The 16,835-nt window shown below is 42.7% G+C and overlaps 1 protein-coding gene across 2 annotated transcripts in view; it reads right to left on the reverse strand.

Moving 5' to 3' along the window:
• Positions 1 to 16,835, reverse strand: part of TEAD1 (TEA domain transcription factor 1) — a 230,967-nt gene that overhangs the window by 64,848 nt on the left and 149,284 nt on the right. The window contains exons 3-5 of one of the 2 annotated variants that reach the window (XM_075325657.1): positions 13,454 to 13,518; positions 6,170 to 6,232; positions 6,018 to 6,080 (exon numbers count right to left, since the gene is read on the reverse strand). In XM_075325657.1, the coding sequence (XP_075181772.1) occupies positions 6,018 to 6,080; positions 6,170 to 6,232; positions 13,454 to 13,518 (191 nt within the window). The remainder of the gene's footprint in view (positions 1 to 6,017; positions 6,081 to 6,169; positions 6,233 to 13,453; positions 13,519 to 16,835) is intronic. The other variant, XM_075325658.1, reaches the window with a different exon arrangement.

Below are 16,835 nucleotides of genomic sequence, written 5' to 3' on the forward strand. Positions count from 1 at the left end.
ATTCAGGATTGTAGGGCTCAGATCCCGGACTGACCAATATCTGAGGAGACTTAGGTGGTCCCTTCCATAAAGTCCAAAAATAGGGCAGATCCCTTCCTAGGATCACGTCATAGGGAAGAGTGTTAAGAAGTCCCACCTCATGTTGCACCTGACCGCAAGGTGCTGTGATGGTGACAATCCCCGTGGGATAGTCTCGGCGGTCCCCATGTATGCAAACCACCCCCACGGTACGTCCTGTGGCCTTTACTTTAGCCCTCAAGGTGGATCGCACAAGGGTCACTAAGCTTCCGGAATCCAACAATCCTGTAACCGGACATCCATTCACCTGTATTTGGCACAAGTGGGGCTCCGTCTCTGGGGAGACCAGGTCAGCGGTACACACCACCTGAGCATACATTGAACCCCGCCGGGTAACCCCACAATCCATGGGCTCCGTGGTGAGTGGACACTGGGCTTCCATATGTCCCACCCGCTGGCACCGCCAACATCTAATGGAGACGGAAACCCCCTTGACGGGTTGTCGTTTAGGGTACAGAACCTTCCGGACCTCAGGAATGGCGGCCGCGGCCTCAGACGGGACGGTAGGGGACTCCTGCACCGGTGTCAGCGGTGGGTCCTTGGCCCTAGGCTTGGAGGGGCCGGACCGACGGGCGGTACGCAAAGTCTCAGTGTCCCGTATCAAGTCCTGCGTAGCCACATGCCGCTCTACCAGGGACACTAATTGGTCCAGGGTACTCGGGTCACCCTGTCCTACCCACCGTTGAACGGTGACGGGTAAAGTGCGCACAAAACGATCCACTACTACCCTTTCCACCATTTGCGCCGGGCTCAGAGTGTCAGGCTGCAACCATTTTTTTACAAGATGCAACAAGTCATAGGCCTGGGAGCGTACGGGTTTGGCTTCCTCATAGAACCACTGATTTACCCGCTGAGCCCGTACATAGGTATTCACCCCTAACCGAGCCAGTATTTCGGCTTTCAGGGTCACATAGTCAATGGCGTCCTCGGTACAGAGGTCCAGGTACGCTTTTTGGGGTTCCCCCGTCAGATAGGGCGACAATACCTCAGCCCACTGGGGGGGTCGGCAGCTTTTCCCGCTCGGCCACCCGCTCAAACACCGCCAGGAACGCTTCCACATCATCCCCCGGGGTCATCTTTTGTAATGCTTGTCTCACCGCTTTCCGGACGCTGCCGTCGTCACCCGGTCCCGGGGTTGTTGCTGCCGGTCCGGCACGGATCGACTTGGCCAGGAGAACCATCTGTTCTTGGTGCCTTTTTTCCTGCGCTTGTAAGGCTTGCTGCTGACGTGCATTGGCCTGAACCAGCTGTTCTTGGTGCCTTGTGTCCTGCGCTTGCAAGGATTGCTGCTGATGTTCCAACGCCCGGAGCAGGTGTGCATTGGTCTGTTGCTGCTGTGCATTAGCCTCTTGTAGCTGTGCATTAGTCTGTTGCTGCTGCCTTAGTATGTCCTCCATGGCGTCACCGGGTTTGGGCTGTAGTATAGCCGCTCGAATCCAGGACATGTGCTGCTGGGTCACCAGGGATGGATGCTACACCTCACCGGCTGTCATGCCCGCATTCTCCACCATATGTGAGGTAGCACGGTCGGCTGCGCAGCAGAAGACACGGGATCCAGGCATTAAGGTTCACAGCACACGGTTTTAATCCAAACAAAAGTCCACAACAATATACATGTGCTTCTCCAGCAGAGAACTCAGGGAGTTGTGATCACTCCCTCACACCCGGCACACCTGCCCTTGTTCCTGATTCTATTTAACCCTTCCTTCAGCCTGTAGGGAAACAGCATTAACCCTAGAGTGGATTTACTTTCTATCATGGAGTGAGCACAACCGGGGCGAGACATACCGGCCGTCATAGATAACCCCGGTCACAGTCTCACAACCCCCATGTCACCCATGAGCGATTTTGCACATTTTTGCAACGATGCAAAATCGCTCATAGGTGTCACACGCAACGGCATCGCTAAAGCGACCGGATGTGCGTCACAAATTCCGTGACCCCAACGAGATCGCTTGAGCGATGTCGCAGCGTGTAAAGCGGCCTTTAGTGTATGTAAACTTTTCACTTTGCAGGAAGTAATAAAAATGCCTTAAAACATTGTCTCGCTCTCATTATGGCATTTGGCAAATATAAATAATTTTGGTTCCTAACTGACCTAAAACAAGAAAGGTTTATTCTGATTTCATGTAATATAGTGAGAAAAAACCTGCATACTTGTTTGTTTAGATAGTGGATGTAAACCTCCGGTTTCAACTGTGTCAGTACAATGCAGGATCACTGCTCTGCTCTCTGGGCGAAAGTTCATTTAAAATGGACAAAGAAAAATGGGAAAACTGTTTTGTAGTCAGAGGAATCAAAATGTGAAATTCTGTATGGAAACACTCAAGGCCGTGTCCTGCAGACTTAACAGGAGAGGGACCATCCAGCTTGTTGTCAGCGCACAGTTCCAGCATCTCTGATGGTACGGCATTACATGGAATGCGTCGTCAATTCTAAGAATTACATTGAGGTGTTAGACATTGTCTGGATGGAGTATATGTTATTCTATTTCAGGGGAGGCCTTTCATATTTCAGCAAAACAATGCTGAACCGCATACATCGCAACAGCATGGCTCAATAGAAGAGTTTGAGTGATGAACCGGCAGCTGCAGTCAAGAAAACAAAAAAATGCAGCAAAGTCTCCGACTCTGGAACAGCGAGAATCCAACAACAACACACGAATGGGACAATAAAACTCCAGCAATTAGTCTCCTCATTTGCCAGATGTTTAGACTGGTGTAAATAGAAGATGGGATGCTACACAATGGTGGGCACGGCCCGGGACCAACTTTTAAGATAGGTTGCCTCCACCAATTTCTAAATTATTTAAGGAAATAAAAAAATGTTTAACTTACCATTCCTGATCTGTGTTCTATGTTCTGCTGTGAATAAAATATAGCTTTAAGAGACTTCCAAATCATTGCCTTCTTGTTTTATTTATTTTACACCGCATCCTAACTTTTTTTTGGGAATTGGAGTTGTTCGTTTATATGCTTTAGTGTAACTGCTTTGTATACTCCTTGTAAAGCGTTAATCATTGACCGTGCTGGACACAATACACATTAATAAATCATTAAACTAAAATCAGACAAGACACACGGTTCAATGTTTGGGTGGAAAAAAGGAAGGGGGGGGGGGTTGGTCATCAACAAAAATACATACACAAAAACAAGACAAAACGTACAGATAAGAGCCGCAACATTTTCTTAATACCTTTGGTGTTAAACCCTTAAATCCCAGTCCCACTGTGCAGACTATTATATAAAAGGGAAATTTAAATGGGATTTAACCCTTCAGATTCCAAAATTAACGTCTGCAGACGATTAATGCCATTGAAGGGTAAGCTTTGGATCAGGTTCACCTTTGAATGCATCCCTAGATCTGCTGGAGGGAGCTGTGATACGGCTCGGCTTTCCACAAAAGGCCGGCTCTCGGACCGCCGTTGCCTTGCTCACCGCTGTATTAACAAGACCGAATTAGATAACAAAAGGTGACTATTACAGCCCGGCAATGGCTCTGGCGTTGGGAAGAATGTACATTCAGAGGTGTCCTGACTTGCTGCCTAATGAGGAGTAATTAATCCCTTTTTTTGTGTGCGTTTCAAAAAATGCTGAAGACTTCATTCACATCAAAAGGAATTTTTTTTTTTTCCCCCAAAGCTTTCAACCATTGCTCATTGAACAGGAAACTGAAGAGCCGGACTATATTTAGCTATCTGCGACTAGTCATCAACATTTCTTTTGCTTGGCTACAGATTATGAATCTAGAACATTTCCAGGGGAGTCATCATGTCTACTGAACAAGCAAAGAGAAGAAAGGGGGGGCACAGAACAAGCCATTCATTCCTGTTATATAGTTTGCTGGTGAAAAGGGTATGTGGTCCCGGCAGCCTTTTATCGGTTTAGTTTTGCAACATGCTCAAGCGTCCATGCAGCCGATACATTAGATGTGTAAAATAGCTGCAACCCAACACATTTCTCTTTGTCCTGCGGTTATAAGTAAAGCAAAGGGGGACTCACGCCTGCCAACAAAAGTGCAAGACTTCTTAACAAAAAGAAAGGCCGCATTCTGTGTTATCAAAAGGACGCTTGCCTACTAAAATCCAAGTGTTCAGCCAGCGCAGCTACAACGCCAAGCCAGCCACCAAGCAGCAGCGCCCAGCATGCTACATAGCACAGGCGGGTACAATCCTGCAAGCCTTTCACTGCTGCAGACAGCTGGCACAGTGGGGTTAGTATAGAGAAGTGGCACAATACAGTGTTCTGGATGTCATTTACCAGATTTGCTTACTTATCTTTACTAGAAATGATAACTAACCAGAGTCTTCTATCCATTAGATTTAGAATTAAGCAATCAGTTCAAGTGATAATTAATACTGACGTCTTAGAGGAATCTGAAGGGTGAAGTCTATTAAACCGTTTTTTTGGTTTTAAGTTAAATAAAACTATGACAAAAAGTTCTGCAACTTTCTACTGTACGCGTTTATAATTCCTCATCTCGCTGAAAATCTGCTATTATTGATCAGAATCATAGCAGCTTACACCCAGAAGATGAAGGTTTGCTACAATCGCACTGAAGTCTGATACAATGTATGAGGATTGTGCTGAAAACTCAAGAAACTAAGGCTATGTGCCCACGGGAGCTCGTACCTGTGGATATAGCCGCAGGTACGGACGCAGGTTTACCGCAGCTGTCCGCCGGCATCCGCAGAATAGGTGCGGTGCTACAGCGAAATAGCTGTGGTAAACCTGCGGATATTTATGCTATTTACCTTCGGACGTCCCGGCCTCTATCTCCATAGTGGAGGGCCGGGATTTCCGAAGGTAATTCCGCAGGAATAATTGACATGCAGTTATGTGCGGCTGCGGGACATCCGCAGCATATTCCGCAGCGTGGACACAGACACTCCCCATGTCCCATAGGAGAACATGGCGAGTGTTTGTACATGCTGAAACCTGCGGATTTATCTGGAAAATCCAGATAAATCAGCAGGTTTTCCGAGGCAAAATCCGCAGAAGCAAGCTCCCGTGGGCACATAGCCTAAAGCTATGTGCCCACGTTGTGTCCCTGCAGAAATTTCTGCAGCGATTTGAACAGCACGTGTGCGCTTCAAATTGCTGCAGAAATTAATGCAGTGAAAGCCGATTTCATGCGCTCTGGATGCAGCCCCCACCAGAGCGGGACCTGCATCCAACGCGCACGGAATAAGTGACGTGTTTTTTAGAACGCAGCGATTGACAGCATGCAAATCGCTGCGTTCTAAAACGCAACGTGCGCATGGATTATGCACAATCTTCATAGATTGTGCTGGTGACGCAGGACGCATGCAGTTACACTGCGGTGCAGAATGCAGCATAGCTGCATGCAATACACACACGTGGCCAGAGATTCTAACAGAGCATAATCTAAGAAACTCTATAACTAAGAATGGGTTTCACAAAGCTTATTGTTTAAGTATACTATGTTCACACTCAGGGAGAGCAAATGGATCTAATCTAAATGTGGTAAGTAAATGAAAAAAGTTTATTAGAAAGTTGCAGAACTTTTTATGGTAATATGACTTATTTGCATAAAATTAGAAAACCCTTTTATAAGTGTAAGCTACAAAACCTGATCGTGAATGTCCTTCAATTGTTAAAAAGGGGTTTATGTGCTAAGAAAAGGTATAACTGAGACTGGCCGGAACAGGCACATGATAGATTGCAGCTCTGGCGTTAATTCAGCACTAACTGATATCCCTGGGCAGATGTGCAACTAAGTATATATCTGCAGAAGGTATTCACAGTGACTGCTTGCAGAGAAATAGCAGAGCGGGTATTAAGAAATGTAAACAGCTCTCACATGCAGCAAGAAAACTAGGTTACAAGGATCGCAGCACAAAGCATTCACCGGTCACCATGGGAAACAGGAAGTGAGATGCATAGCAACCACAAGCCCAAAAGCAGAGAAGCGCATACCTTCAGCTTGGAATGAAAATCACGAGATTTCCTTCTGGCAAGAACCTGAATGTGACTAGACACCTGCAGGGTAGGGGGAGGGAGGAAAACAAAGGAAAAAGCCTGTAACCATGGAGATGAAAAGCCCCTACAACTGGGCAAGCCAGACGTACCTTAATGGCGGCTTGGATTTCTCGAACTTTCTTTCTTGCTAAGACCTGTATGTGACTAGACACCTACGGGGGTCAGATTTAAAAAAAAAATAAATAAAAAAAAAAATAAGTTTAATTTTTTTTTTATCTTCTTTTGGCGTATTTTTAGGAATAGTGCAAGCTCATTAGGCATTAAGCTTGTGGCACTAAAAGTAGGAGGAAAAATTAAAAAAAAAAAAAATCTTAAAAAAGGGAAGAAAAACGTAAAAGTTATGACTTAACTAAAAAAAAAAAAAAAATCAATAAGTGAAAAAAATATTAAAATTCTATTTGGATATAACTTTTTTTTTTTGTTTTAAATTATGCAAATTTAAGGTGGAATAAAAGTAGAGAAAAAAATGAGTTAAAGTTTGGTTTCATATTTTCTTTTGCACTGGAATGGATTGTACAGTTTACAGAAGAAACTGCATATATATATCTATATATATATATATATATATATATATATATATATATATATATATATATATATATATATATAAAGCAAAGGCGGAATGAAAATGTAAAAGTTGTCATCAAAATTAATAAAATTTATAATAAACATCAGGCATCGGCCCAGCAATCAACAACCTGAGCAAAAGCTTGATAATCACAAAGGGGCGCTTATGTATGCACCAAATAACTAAAGCTAAAACTTTTCATCTATGATATTTGTTCTAAAGTGGAAAAAAAATACAATAAAAATGAGTTATGAAACAAAAAACAAACAAACAAAACAAAAACAACTTTAGAAATAAAACAGTCACCATGTTTACAGTAATTTCACATTTTTTCTCAGCTGACACTTGTGCCGACACTTTCTCGGCAGGATCTCAACTTGCGCCACTTTTTTTTATGTATCAGCGAAATGAATGCATTGAAATGAAGCACAATCAGTGCTTTCGCTCCGGTACTAATTGATTCGAAAAGCGGGACGGAGTTAAGAAGCTGTGGTCTCTGCTGACTCAGAGGCTTTTCTTGTGGCTCCTGTCACATTCTATGCGTGCCAATGTAAGGGGGCTATTGTCCCTGGACGACATGCCCCAGTAAACACGAGGCTACTCAGGGGGCCAGAGCGGCTGACAGGTAACGCTAAATGTTAATGAACATGGCTAATGGGGATCTCACAGGCTAGAGTCAAAGATTTCATCTTTTTATTTTTGCTTTGTTCGCAGGGCCAAAATATTACTGTACATCAAATTTAGAAAGAGACTTAAAATTGCAGCTCTTTAGCAGTGGCCATGTACAATCTTATAGCACAGTCAATATGGCAGATAAATAAGCCAGCACTCAAAGTATATATTGATAGTGACCGTTTTCAAACCGTTTTTGGTTGCGTTTAGTCATTTGTTATTGCAGATTTTGTAAAATCTGTGACCCATGTAAGGATCTCATTTTACCTGTAGTCTTTGCTGTAGGAGACATGTTATCAAGCAGAAGGAGTTGAGCAAATTGATATACAGTGTGTCCACCCATATCCTGTCCACCGCCATTAACTTGAGAACGGCGGCAGCTATAGACATAGAAGTGGTCCACCGCCATTAACTTGAGAACGGCGGCAGCTATAGACATAGAAGTGGTGTCTAGGTATAGTAAAGTAGCCATGCGCTACGCAATGAAACCACCTATAGCGCCACCTGGTGGAAAACAACGGAGTTAGCATTTTTATCTAGAAAACGGAACGAGATAGAGAAGAAAAGTGAATTACAAAGTTGTAGGGCATCATCAATTCAATACGAATCGACACCTTGCATACAGAAATACTATGATATGAACGTGTAAAACTCACAAGGCTGCGGACGTGAAGCAATACCTCATGGAGACCTTCCTACAAGTCATTGGGTATGGTGGCTGCGTGGAGTGGCCTCCACGCTCACCTGACCTGACCCCAATGGACTTCATTCTGTGAGGTCACATCAAACAGCAGGTGTATGCGACCCCTCCACCAACATTGCAGGACCTACGACGACGTATCACAGATGCTTGTGCAAACGTGTCACCTACCATATTGCACAACGTGCAGCAAGATACAGTATGCTGTCCAGAGTCCAGATGTGCATTGCAGCTGACGGGGGCCACTTTGAGCATCAAAGTTAAATGAGCGCCATATACGTGACCAGCATTCAATGTTTTGGGGGGTCATGGGTTTCATATCATAGCATTTCTGTATGCAAGGTGTCGATTCGTATTGAATTGATGATGCCCTACAATTTTTTAATTCACTTTTTTTTCTCTAACTCGCTCAGTTTTCGAGATAAAAATGCTATCTCCATTGTTTTCCACCAGGTGGCGCTATAGGTGGTTTCATTGCGTAGCGCATGGCTACTTTACTATACCTAGACACCACTTCTATGCCTATAGCTGCTGCCGTTCTCAGGTTAATGGCGGTGGACAGGATATGGGTGGACACACTGCATAAATAATTAGGAAAGTGAGAATAATTTAGTCGCACTCATTTAACATCACTGCATTTTCTAGGCTTAAAAGTCCAGTGAGTGGTCCTAACCTTTCCTTTACAAAAGATGCATAATGATGACTGTCAATCAGTAAATAGGACCGCCTACTGGACTCCTAAGGAAAAAATCATTGTGGATGTAAATCTATTCCCACAAAATGATACACGAATCTGCTCGCCTCCTGCTCTCTGACATTCTGCTCAGAGATATGACAGCATGAATAACTGTAGCCATGTTAAACTGTAAGATTTTCTCAACCACAATAGAACAGAAATCAAACTAATGTGGATTCACATTAACATTACTATATATTCACTACATTTTAAATTATTTTATAGTATTTTCAAAAAGTTATGAAACAGGATTTGTTACTATGGTAAGCAGTGGAAAAACGACTACTACTCACCAGTGCAATCACCCTCTGCTCTAATACCACCACTCCAGTGATCACTCCTAGTCTTGCAATAATCTCTATCATTCAAGTGACCGCTGTAACCAATCACTAGCTTTGCATGTGTCACCACTGAGGCCAGCGACTGGCTGCAGTGGTCATGTGCCAAGGGATGAGCACATCGCTCTCAGACCAGCGGAGTTCACTGGAGAGGAGTTGGGATATAACAAGTAGTTATTATTGGAACCTATTCCTGCTGTTGAACAGCTTTTTGAAAATCCTTAAGACAATGCCTAATCATCAATCAAATATAAGGCAGTAGATATCAAGTGCTAAACGGTATCTAGCCCCAACATAGGTAAAATGCAAAATACAGAAAAGAAAAAAAAATAGTGATCTCAATTTATCACATTTTATAGGACATCAATTTCCAAGTGGGGGGTCACAGAAGTCTATAATTTAAATATCTTGCACTTCCATCTTAGGAGGATATAAAAACTGTAAGGGGATTTTCTGTTTGATTACTGTACATCTGTAATGTCAGTCTGCATTATCCTTCAAAGCTGCACGCTGAACAATTCCACAGGCTTCAGCTGTTAATAGTCTGCCCACATCACAGCACTGTAGAATTATATGTAAGAAAAAAATTAGAAGAGCTCAAATCCAAACAGTGAGGGCAGCTCTGGAATAAGCCATAATCCATTTAAACAGTGACTGTACCAGCAGAATAGTGAGTGCAGCTCTGGAGTATAATACAGGATGTAACTCAGGATCAGTACAGGATAAGTAATGTAATGTATGTACACAGTGACTGTACCAGCAGAATAGTGAGTGCAGCTCTGGAGTATAATACAGGATGTAACTCAGGATCAGTACAGGATAAGTAATGTAATGTATGTACACAGTGACTGCACCAGCAGAATAGTGAGTGCAGCTCTGGAGTATAATACAGGATGTAACTCAGGATCAGTACAGGATAAGTAATGTAATGTATGTACACAGAGACTTCACCAGCAGAATAGTGAGTGCAGCTCTGGAGTATAATACAGGATGTAAGTCAGGATCAGTAATGCAATGTATGTACATAGTGACTGCACCAGCAGAATAGTGAGTGTACCTCTGGAGTATAATACAGGATGTAACTCAGGATCAGTACAGGATAAGTAATGTAATGTATGTACACAGAGACTTCACCAGCAGAATAGTGAGTGCAGCTCTGGAGTATAATACAGGATGTAAGTCAGGATCAGTAATGCAATGTATGTACATAGTGACTGCACCAGCAGAATAGTGAGTGTAGCTCTGGAGTATAATACAGGATGTAACTCAGGATCAGTATAGGATAAGTAATGTAATGTATGTACACAGTGACTGCACCAGCAGAATAGTGAGTGCAGCTCTGGAGTATAATACAGGATGTAAGTCAGGATCAGTAATGTAATGTATGTACATAGTGACTGCACCAGCAGAATAGTGAGTGTAGCTCTGGAGTATAATACAGGATGTAAGTCAGGATCAGTAATGTAATGTATGTACACAGTGACTGCACCACCAGAATAGTGAGTGTAGCTCTGGAGTATAATACAGGTTGTAACTCAGGATCACTACAGGATCAGTAATGTAATGTATGTACACAATGACTGCACAAGCAGAATAGTGAGTGCAGCTCTGGAGTATAATACAGGTTGTAACTCAGGATCAGTACAGGATAAGTAATGTAATGTATGTACACAGTGACTGCACCAGCAGAATAGTGAGTGCAGCTCTGGAGTATAATACAAGATGAAACTCCAGATCAGTACAGGATCAGTAAGGTAATTACAAGTGCATCTCAATAAATTAAAATATCAAAAAGTTAATTTATTTCAGTAATTCAATACAAAAAGGGAAAAATGCATATATTATATAGTCAGTACAGACCGAGGGATCTATTCCTATATATTATATAGAGTCATTACACACAGAGGGATCTATTCCTATATGTTAAATAGAGTCATTACACACAGAGGGATATATTTCAAGTGTTTATTTCTGTTAGTATTGATGATTATGGCTTGCAGCCAATGAAAACCCAAAAGTTATTACCTCAGAAAATTAGAATAATTACCACAAAACACTTGCAAAGGCTTCCTAAGCATTTAAAATGGTCCCTTAGTCTGGTTCAGTAGGCTATATAATCATGGGGAAGACTGCTAGCTTGGCAGATGTCAAGAAGGCAGTCACTGACACACTCCATAAGGAGGGTAAGCCACAAAATGTCATTGCCAAAGACGCTGGCTGTTCAAAGAGTGCTATATGCAAGAATATTAATGGAAAGTTGAGTGGAAGGAAAAAATGTGGTAGGAAAAAGTGCACAAGCAACCAGGATAACCGCAGCTTTGATAGAATTGTTAAGAGAAGACCATTCAACAATTTAAATTTGTGGGAGATTCACAAGGAGTGGACGCTACTGGAGTCAGTGCTTCAAGAGCCACCACACACAGACGTATCCAGGACATGGGCTACAAGTGTATTCCTTGTGTCACCGCTCATGATCAATAGACAACGCCAGAAGCGTCTTACCTGGGCCAAGGAGAAAAAGAACTGGACTGTTCTCAGTGACCAAGGTGTTGTTTTCAGATGAAAGTCAATTTTGCATTTCATTTGGAAATCGCGGTCCCAGAGTCTGGAGGGAGAGTGGAGAGGCCACAATCCAAGCTGCTGAGGTCTGGTGTGAAGTCTCCACAATCAGTGATGGTTTGGGGAGCCATGTCATCTGCTGGTGTAGCTCCACTGTGTTTTATCAAGACCAAAGTCAGCGCAGCCGTCTATCACGAAATTTTGCAGCACTTCATGCTTCCCTCTGCCGACAAGGTTTTTGGAGATGGAAATGTAATTTTCCAGCAGGACTTGGCCCCTGTTCACACTGTCAAAAGTACCAATACCTGGTTTACTAACCACAGTATCACTGGGCTTGATTGGCCAGCAAACTCACCTGACCTAAACCCCATAGAGAATCTATGAGACACCAGGGCCAACAATGCAGACGAGCTGAAGGCAGCTATCAAAGCACTCGGGCTTCCATAACACCTCAGCAGTGCCACAGGCTGATCGCCTCCAGGCCACATTGCCGCATTGATGCAGTAATTCATGCAAAAGGAGCCGCGACCAAGTATTGAGGCATTTACGCTACAGACTTTTCAGCAGGTGCCAACATTTCTGAGTTTAACATCATTTTTTCACTTGGTCTTTTATAATATTCTAATTTTATGAGATAATGACTTTTGGGTTTTAATTGGCTGCAAGCCATAATCATCAACATTAACAGAAATAAACACGTGAAATAGATCCCTCTGTGTGCAATGACTCTATATAATGTATACGAATAGATCCCTGTGTGTAATGACTCTATATAATATATAGGAGTAGATCCCTCTGTGTGTAATGACTCTATATAATATATACAAATAGATCCCTCTGTGTGTAATGACTTTATATAATATATGCATTTCATTTTGTATTGAATTACTGAAATAAATTAACTTTTTGATGATATCCTAATAATTTATTGAGATGCACTTGTATGTACACAGCAACAGCAGAATAGTGAGTACAGCTCTGGAGTATAATACACGATGTAACTTATAGTGTATCTGTTTTAATTTTTATTTCATAAATCAATAGCGCATATGTAAATAAGCAACTTTGTTATATCTTATCAGAGAAAGCTGGTTCTCTCTCAGCCAAAATTCATCAGTCATTATTAAAATATTCAAATTCTGAAGTAAAATCTGTATTCAGTGAAGACTTTCCCATTACTGAGAAGGCAGTTGGTAGTGATGAGATTCTATCATGACAGAAGGAAGGAGGACCCAGAGGCAGAGAGAGGACCCAGAGGCAGAGAGAGGACCCAGAGGCAGAGAGAGGACCCAGAGGCAGAGAGAGGACCCAGAGGCAGAGAGAGGACCCAGAGGCAGAGAGAGGACCCAGAGAGAGGAGCTAGAGGTAGAGGGAGGAGCTAGAGGCAGAGGGAAGAGCTAGAGGCTGGAGCTAGAGGCAGAGGGAGGAGCTAGAGGCAGGCGCTAGAGGGAGGAGCTAGAGGTAGAGCCCCGCCCCTCTTCCCACTTCTACCTACATAGAATCTCATCAGTAACAACTCCCATCTCAACAATGGGAAAGTCTTCTCTGAATACAGATTTACATCAGAACTGAGAATTTTGAGAAAAAAGCAAATTTGTCTGATAAGATACATTACAAAGCTGCTTACTTTTCGTCTCTCTCGCTCAAAAAGGGAAAAAAAAAAAAAAAAGAAAGGAGATCAGGAGATCTTTATGCCCATTCGTTGTTAAACACGTGGCAGAACATTATCATTCCTAAGACAAATCTCACAATTTGCCAACATCCTTTATGTAAATAATAAAAAAGGAACAAATAGATTACCTGTTTCCTGGTCCGCGTTTTCCCTGTCCGTAACTTGATGTATCTTGCTATCAATTCATTCCTACCTAAAATAATGAATAGAAAAAACTTGTTACACGTAGAGTAAGCGGCTTACATGGAATTGCAATATGTCAGAAAACAGATACAATACACATTGTGCTTTGCATATTACACCAGATATCTTACGAGCGCTCTATGCATATGCATTATAATATCATGCGGTCCTCCCCTACAGCTCAAAGGGTTTGTCAATGGAGTACATGCTATAGAAGTGGTGGTCTCAGCCTATATCTCTCCAGCTGTGAGAAAACAACTTCCAGCAGCAAGATGCCTGCAGATATTCAGGCACTATAAGTATTTTAGTTTTGCAACAGCTAGAGCCACGAACTGGAGACAAGAACCAAAGAGCTACGTTCTTCTAAGGCTGCTTTCACATCAGTGCTTTTTGCAAAAAAAACGCAAAACGCATGTGACTGGATCCTGTGGATTGAATGTTGAACGCATGCAACAGCAATTGTTATTTTAGCGGATCCTTCTACATGCGGTTTGATGCAGCGGGACAGAAAGAAAAAAGGAAGGGAAAGGAAAGGAAAGGGAAAGAAAAGGGTAAGGAAAGGGAAAGGAAAGAAAAGGGAAAGGAAAGAAAAGGGAAAGGAAAGGGAAAGAAAAGGGTAAGGAAAGGAAAGAAAATTTCTGTACTGACCATGCCAGCCTGCTTTCTGGGCATGCTCAGTACAGAAAACAGGATCCTGATCAGGATCCATCGACTTCCGGGAATACAGGATCCGGCATTCATTGAAGTACATTGCAGGTACCGCCGCAACCTAACGGATCAATTGAGATGCAGTATTTTGCCCGAGGACAAAAAAACGTAACAAGTAGTGCTTTTGAAACATGGTAAAATAAAGAAAAACAACGGATCCAGTGTGTGCCGCACACATTTAAACGCATATTGCCGCGATTCCATTGCAAATGCATTGAAATGACAACGCATCTGTAAAGGATCCGGTCATTTGCGATTTTTTGCCGACCGGCAAAAAAACGTTGATGTGAAAGCAGCCTTATTTTTCATGAGGCCCAATGTATTTTAAGTACTCTACTGGTACCTGCAATTTTCTACTCAATTGTCCCTCTGAACTGATTCCTGCTTTTATTACACAGAACACAATTTATTTAGATGCCATTTGTTGATCCATTACTAAGGATAGTCACGGTGCGGTTGTGCACAGCTCATGTTTACTTGTACCTAGATGTGGTTTAGCTACTGTCCATATGCTGAGGATTTGTCTATGTAGAATCTGATAGTTATTTTCAAGTGGATCAGAGGCAGAAATTCTAGGTAGATTTCAACTGCGAATGAGCCAACGGCCGATAACCAGAAACCTGTATTAGGCCCTGTGCGCACGCTGCACATTTACTGCGGATTTTGCTGTGGAATTGCTGCAAAAAATGTGTCTAACATTGCTGCCGTCATTTCCCAGCAACTCCTATGGGTTTGAAAAAATGCTGTGCGCACTCTGGTTTTTTTTTTATACCCGCGGATTTACCGCTGCGGAATTAATGAGCATGTCACTTCTTTTCCGCAGGTACCTGCGCTTTTTGCCATAGATAATGGGTAAAAACCGCGGGGACCGATTTGCGGAAAATCCACGGCAAATCACGGCAAAAACACGGGTGCGGTTTTACTGCGGTTTTTACCGCGGGTGCTGGATTCTTTCAGAGGGTTCGGATTTTTCTTAAGAAAAAGGCACTTTCTAGTGCGCACATAGCCTTAGTTAAAAATTAGAATGCTCGTTATCAGCTTGAAAAAACACTGCAGCAACGCTAAACGAATAGAAAGCGCATTCATAAGATAACTGGATCGCTCATTCCAAATATAGCAAGAAAATAAAGTTCAGATGTTAAAAAGATATTACTTGACAACATCCTTGTATGAAGCGCAGCACATGAAATCCAGGTCTTATAACCAAATAATACTGCACAACACTTCTTACTTTCAGGTTATTTAGAAGGAGCGGAGTACAATAGATGGATTTCAGCTATTACATGGTATGCAGGGTGTCAAGGATTGTTGTCCTGCTCGGTCCCGGTCGCCTATGACATTGTGTGTAAACATCAGCGAGTCTACCTGGAATGCTGAGAATTTCTAGACACCTTAGAGAGTAAATATAAGAAGTTCACAGACATAACAAGCTTTACTATCCAGAAACAGATCAAGGGATTGTACAATGACCTAAAACTCCCATGGTACATAGTGCAAACAACATTGATCAGACACTTCTGTGCGGTGCAACACGATACACTATTACATAACACACCGCCAGTACCAACACTGCAATAATCAATCAGTGCAGACACAATGCCCGCTTCTGCCCAGTCACTTATATCTGAGCAATGATCAGGATTATAGTAGAAACATTTGCAGAGTTAACACACACATTATATAGATTATATATAAATAAACCACATCTTAATTTACTTTCCCCACTAAAGATTGAAAAAAGATGACAGTAACCGGCCAGGGTGAAAATCTGCAAAGGTTCAACACCTGCAAGGAGTCTGGGGGCGATTGCACTCCTCTCATATAGGGATCACTGTATATCTAAAGCTGGGAGCATCCCAAATAACTAGGAAGCTAAGTGATCTAAGAAAGATTGCACTAAGTCTTTATTAAAGCATGCATTTTGTCACATATTAGGGGATACGGTACAAGTTTCTACATTGTGCACCTTTTTGACGGTAACCGCTACAACAGTCATTCAAGCTTTAGCTTGAATCTCCCGCCTCACCCATCATAAAGGCCAATGGGCACGCTTCTGAAATTTAAGCTTGCCCCTCACATTACAAAATCCTCTTAGTCATGAAAACCTTTGAAGCTACAAAAAAAGGGGGGAGATGGGGGGAGTTTTGCAAGTCAACGACGAGTTAAGTAGTTCCAGGCAGTAAGTCGGGTGCACAATAAGAACAGAATTGTGAAAATATTACAAGCAGGTGCTTAGGTAGAGCTCACATTGTGGTGTATGGGAGGGGAGGGCTGATGGGTCTGGGCACTCTGTGCAGAGGGGGCTTTACTGCAGGAGGTCATGTGACAAGGGCCAATAAACAGCATCTGGGGACTTTCAATTACAGCCCTCACCCAGCATGCCTGCACTGTAATCTCTACCAGATGAGGCTCAGGCCTCACTATTTTCAATAATTCACACACTGTGTACACATAACATGACAATAAGGGCATTCATGCGGCCGCCTGATTCACAGATCAAAGCTCCCAAATGGGCGGCTGTAGGCATGCTTACTGCTGAATTATTCATTCTTTTCACGGGCTCGGGAGAGAAAAAAAAATGCTCAGCAGGACTTGGCCACTAAAGGCCCTTTGCTGTGC

Source organism: Anomaloglossus baeobatrachus, chromosome 10 (assembly GCF_048569485.1).
Source record: "Anomaloglossus baeobatrachus isolate aAnoBae1 chromosome 10, aAnoBae1.hap1, whole genome shotgun sequence".
Lineage (NCBI taxonomy): Eukaryota > Metazoa > Chordata > Amphibia > Anura > Aromobatidae > Anomaloglossus > Anomaloglossus baeobatrachus.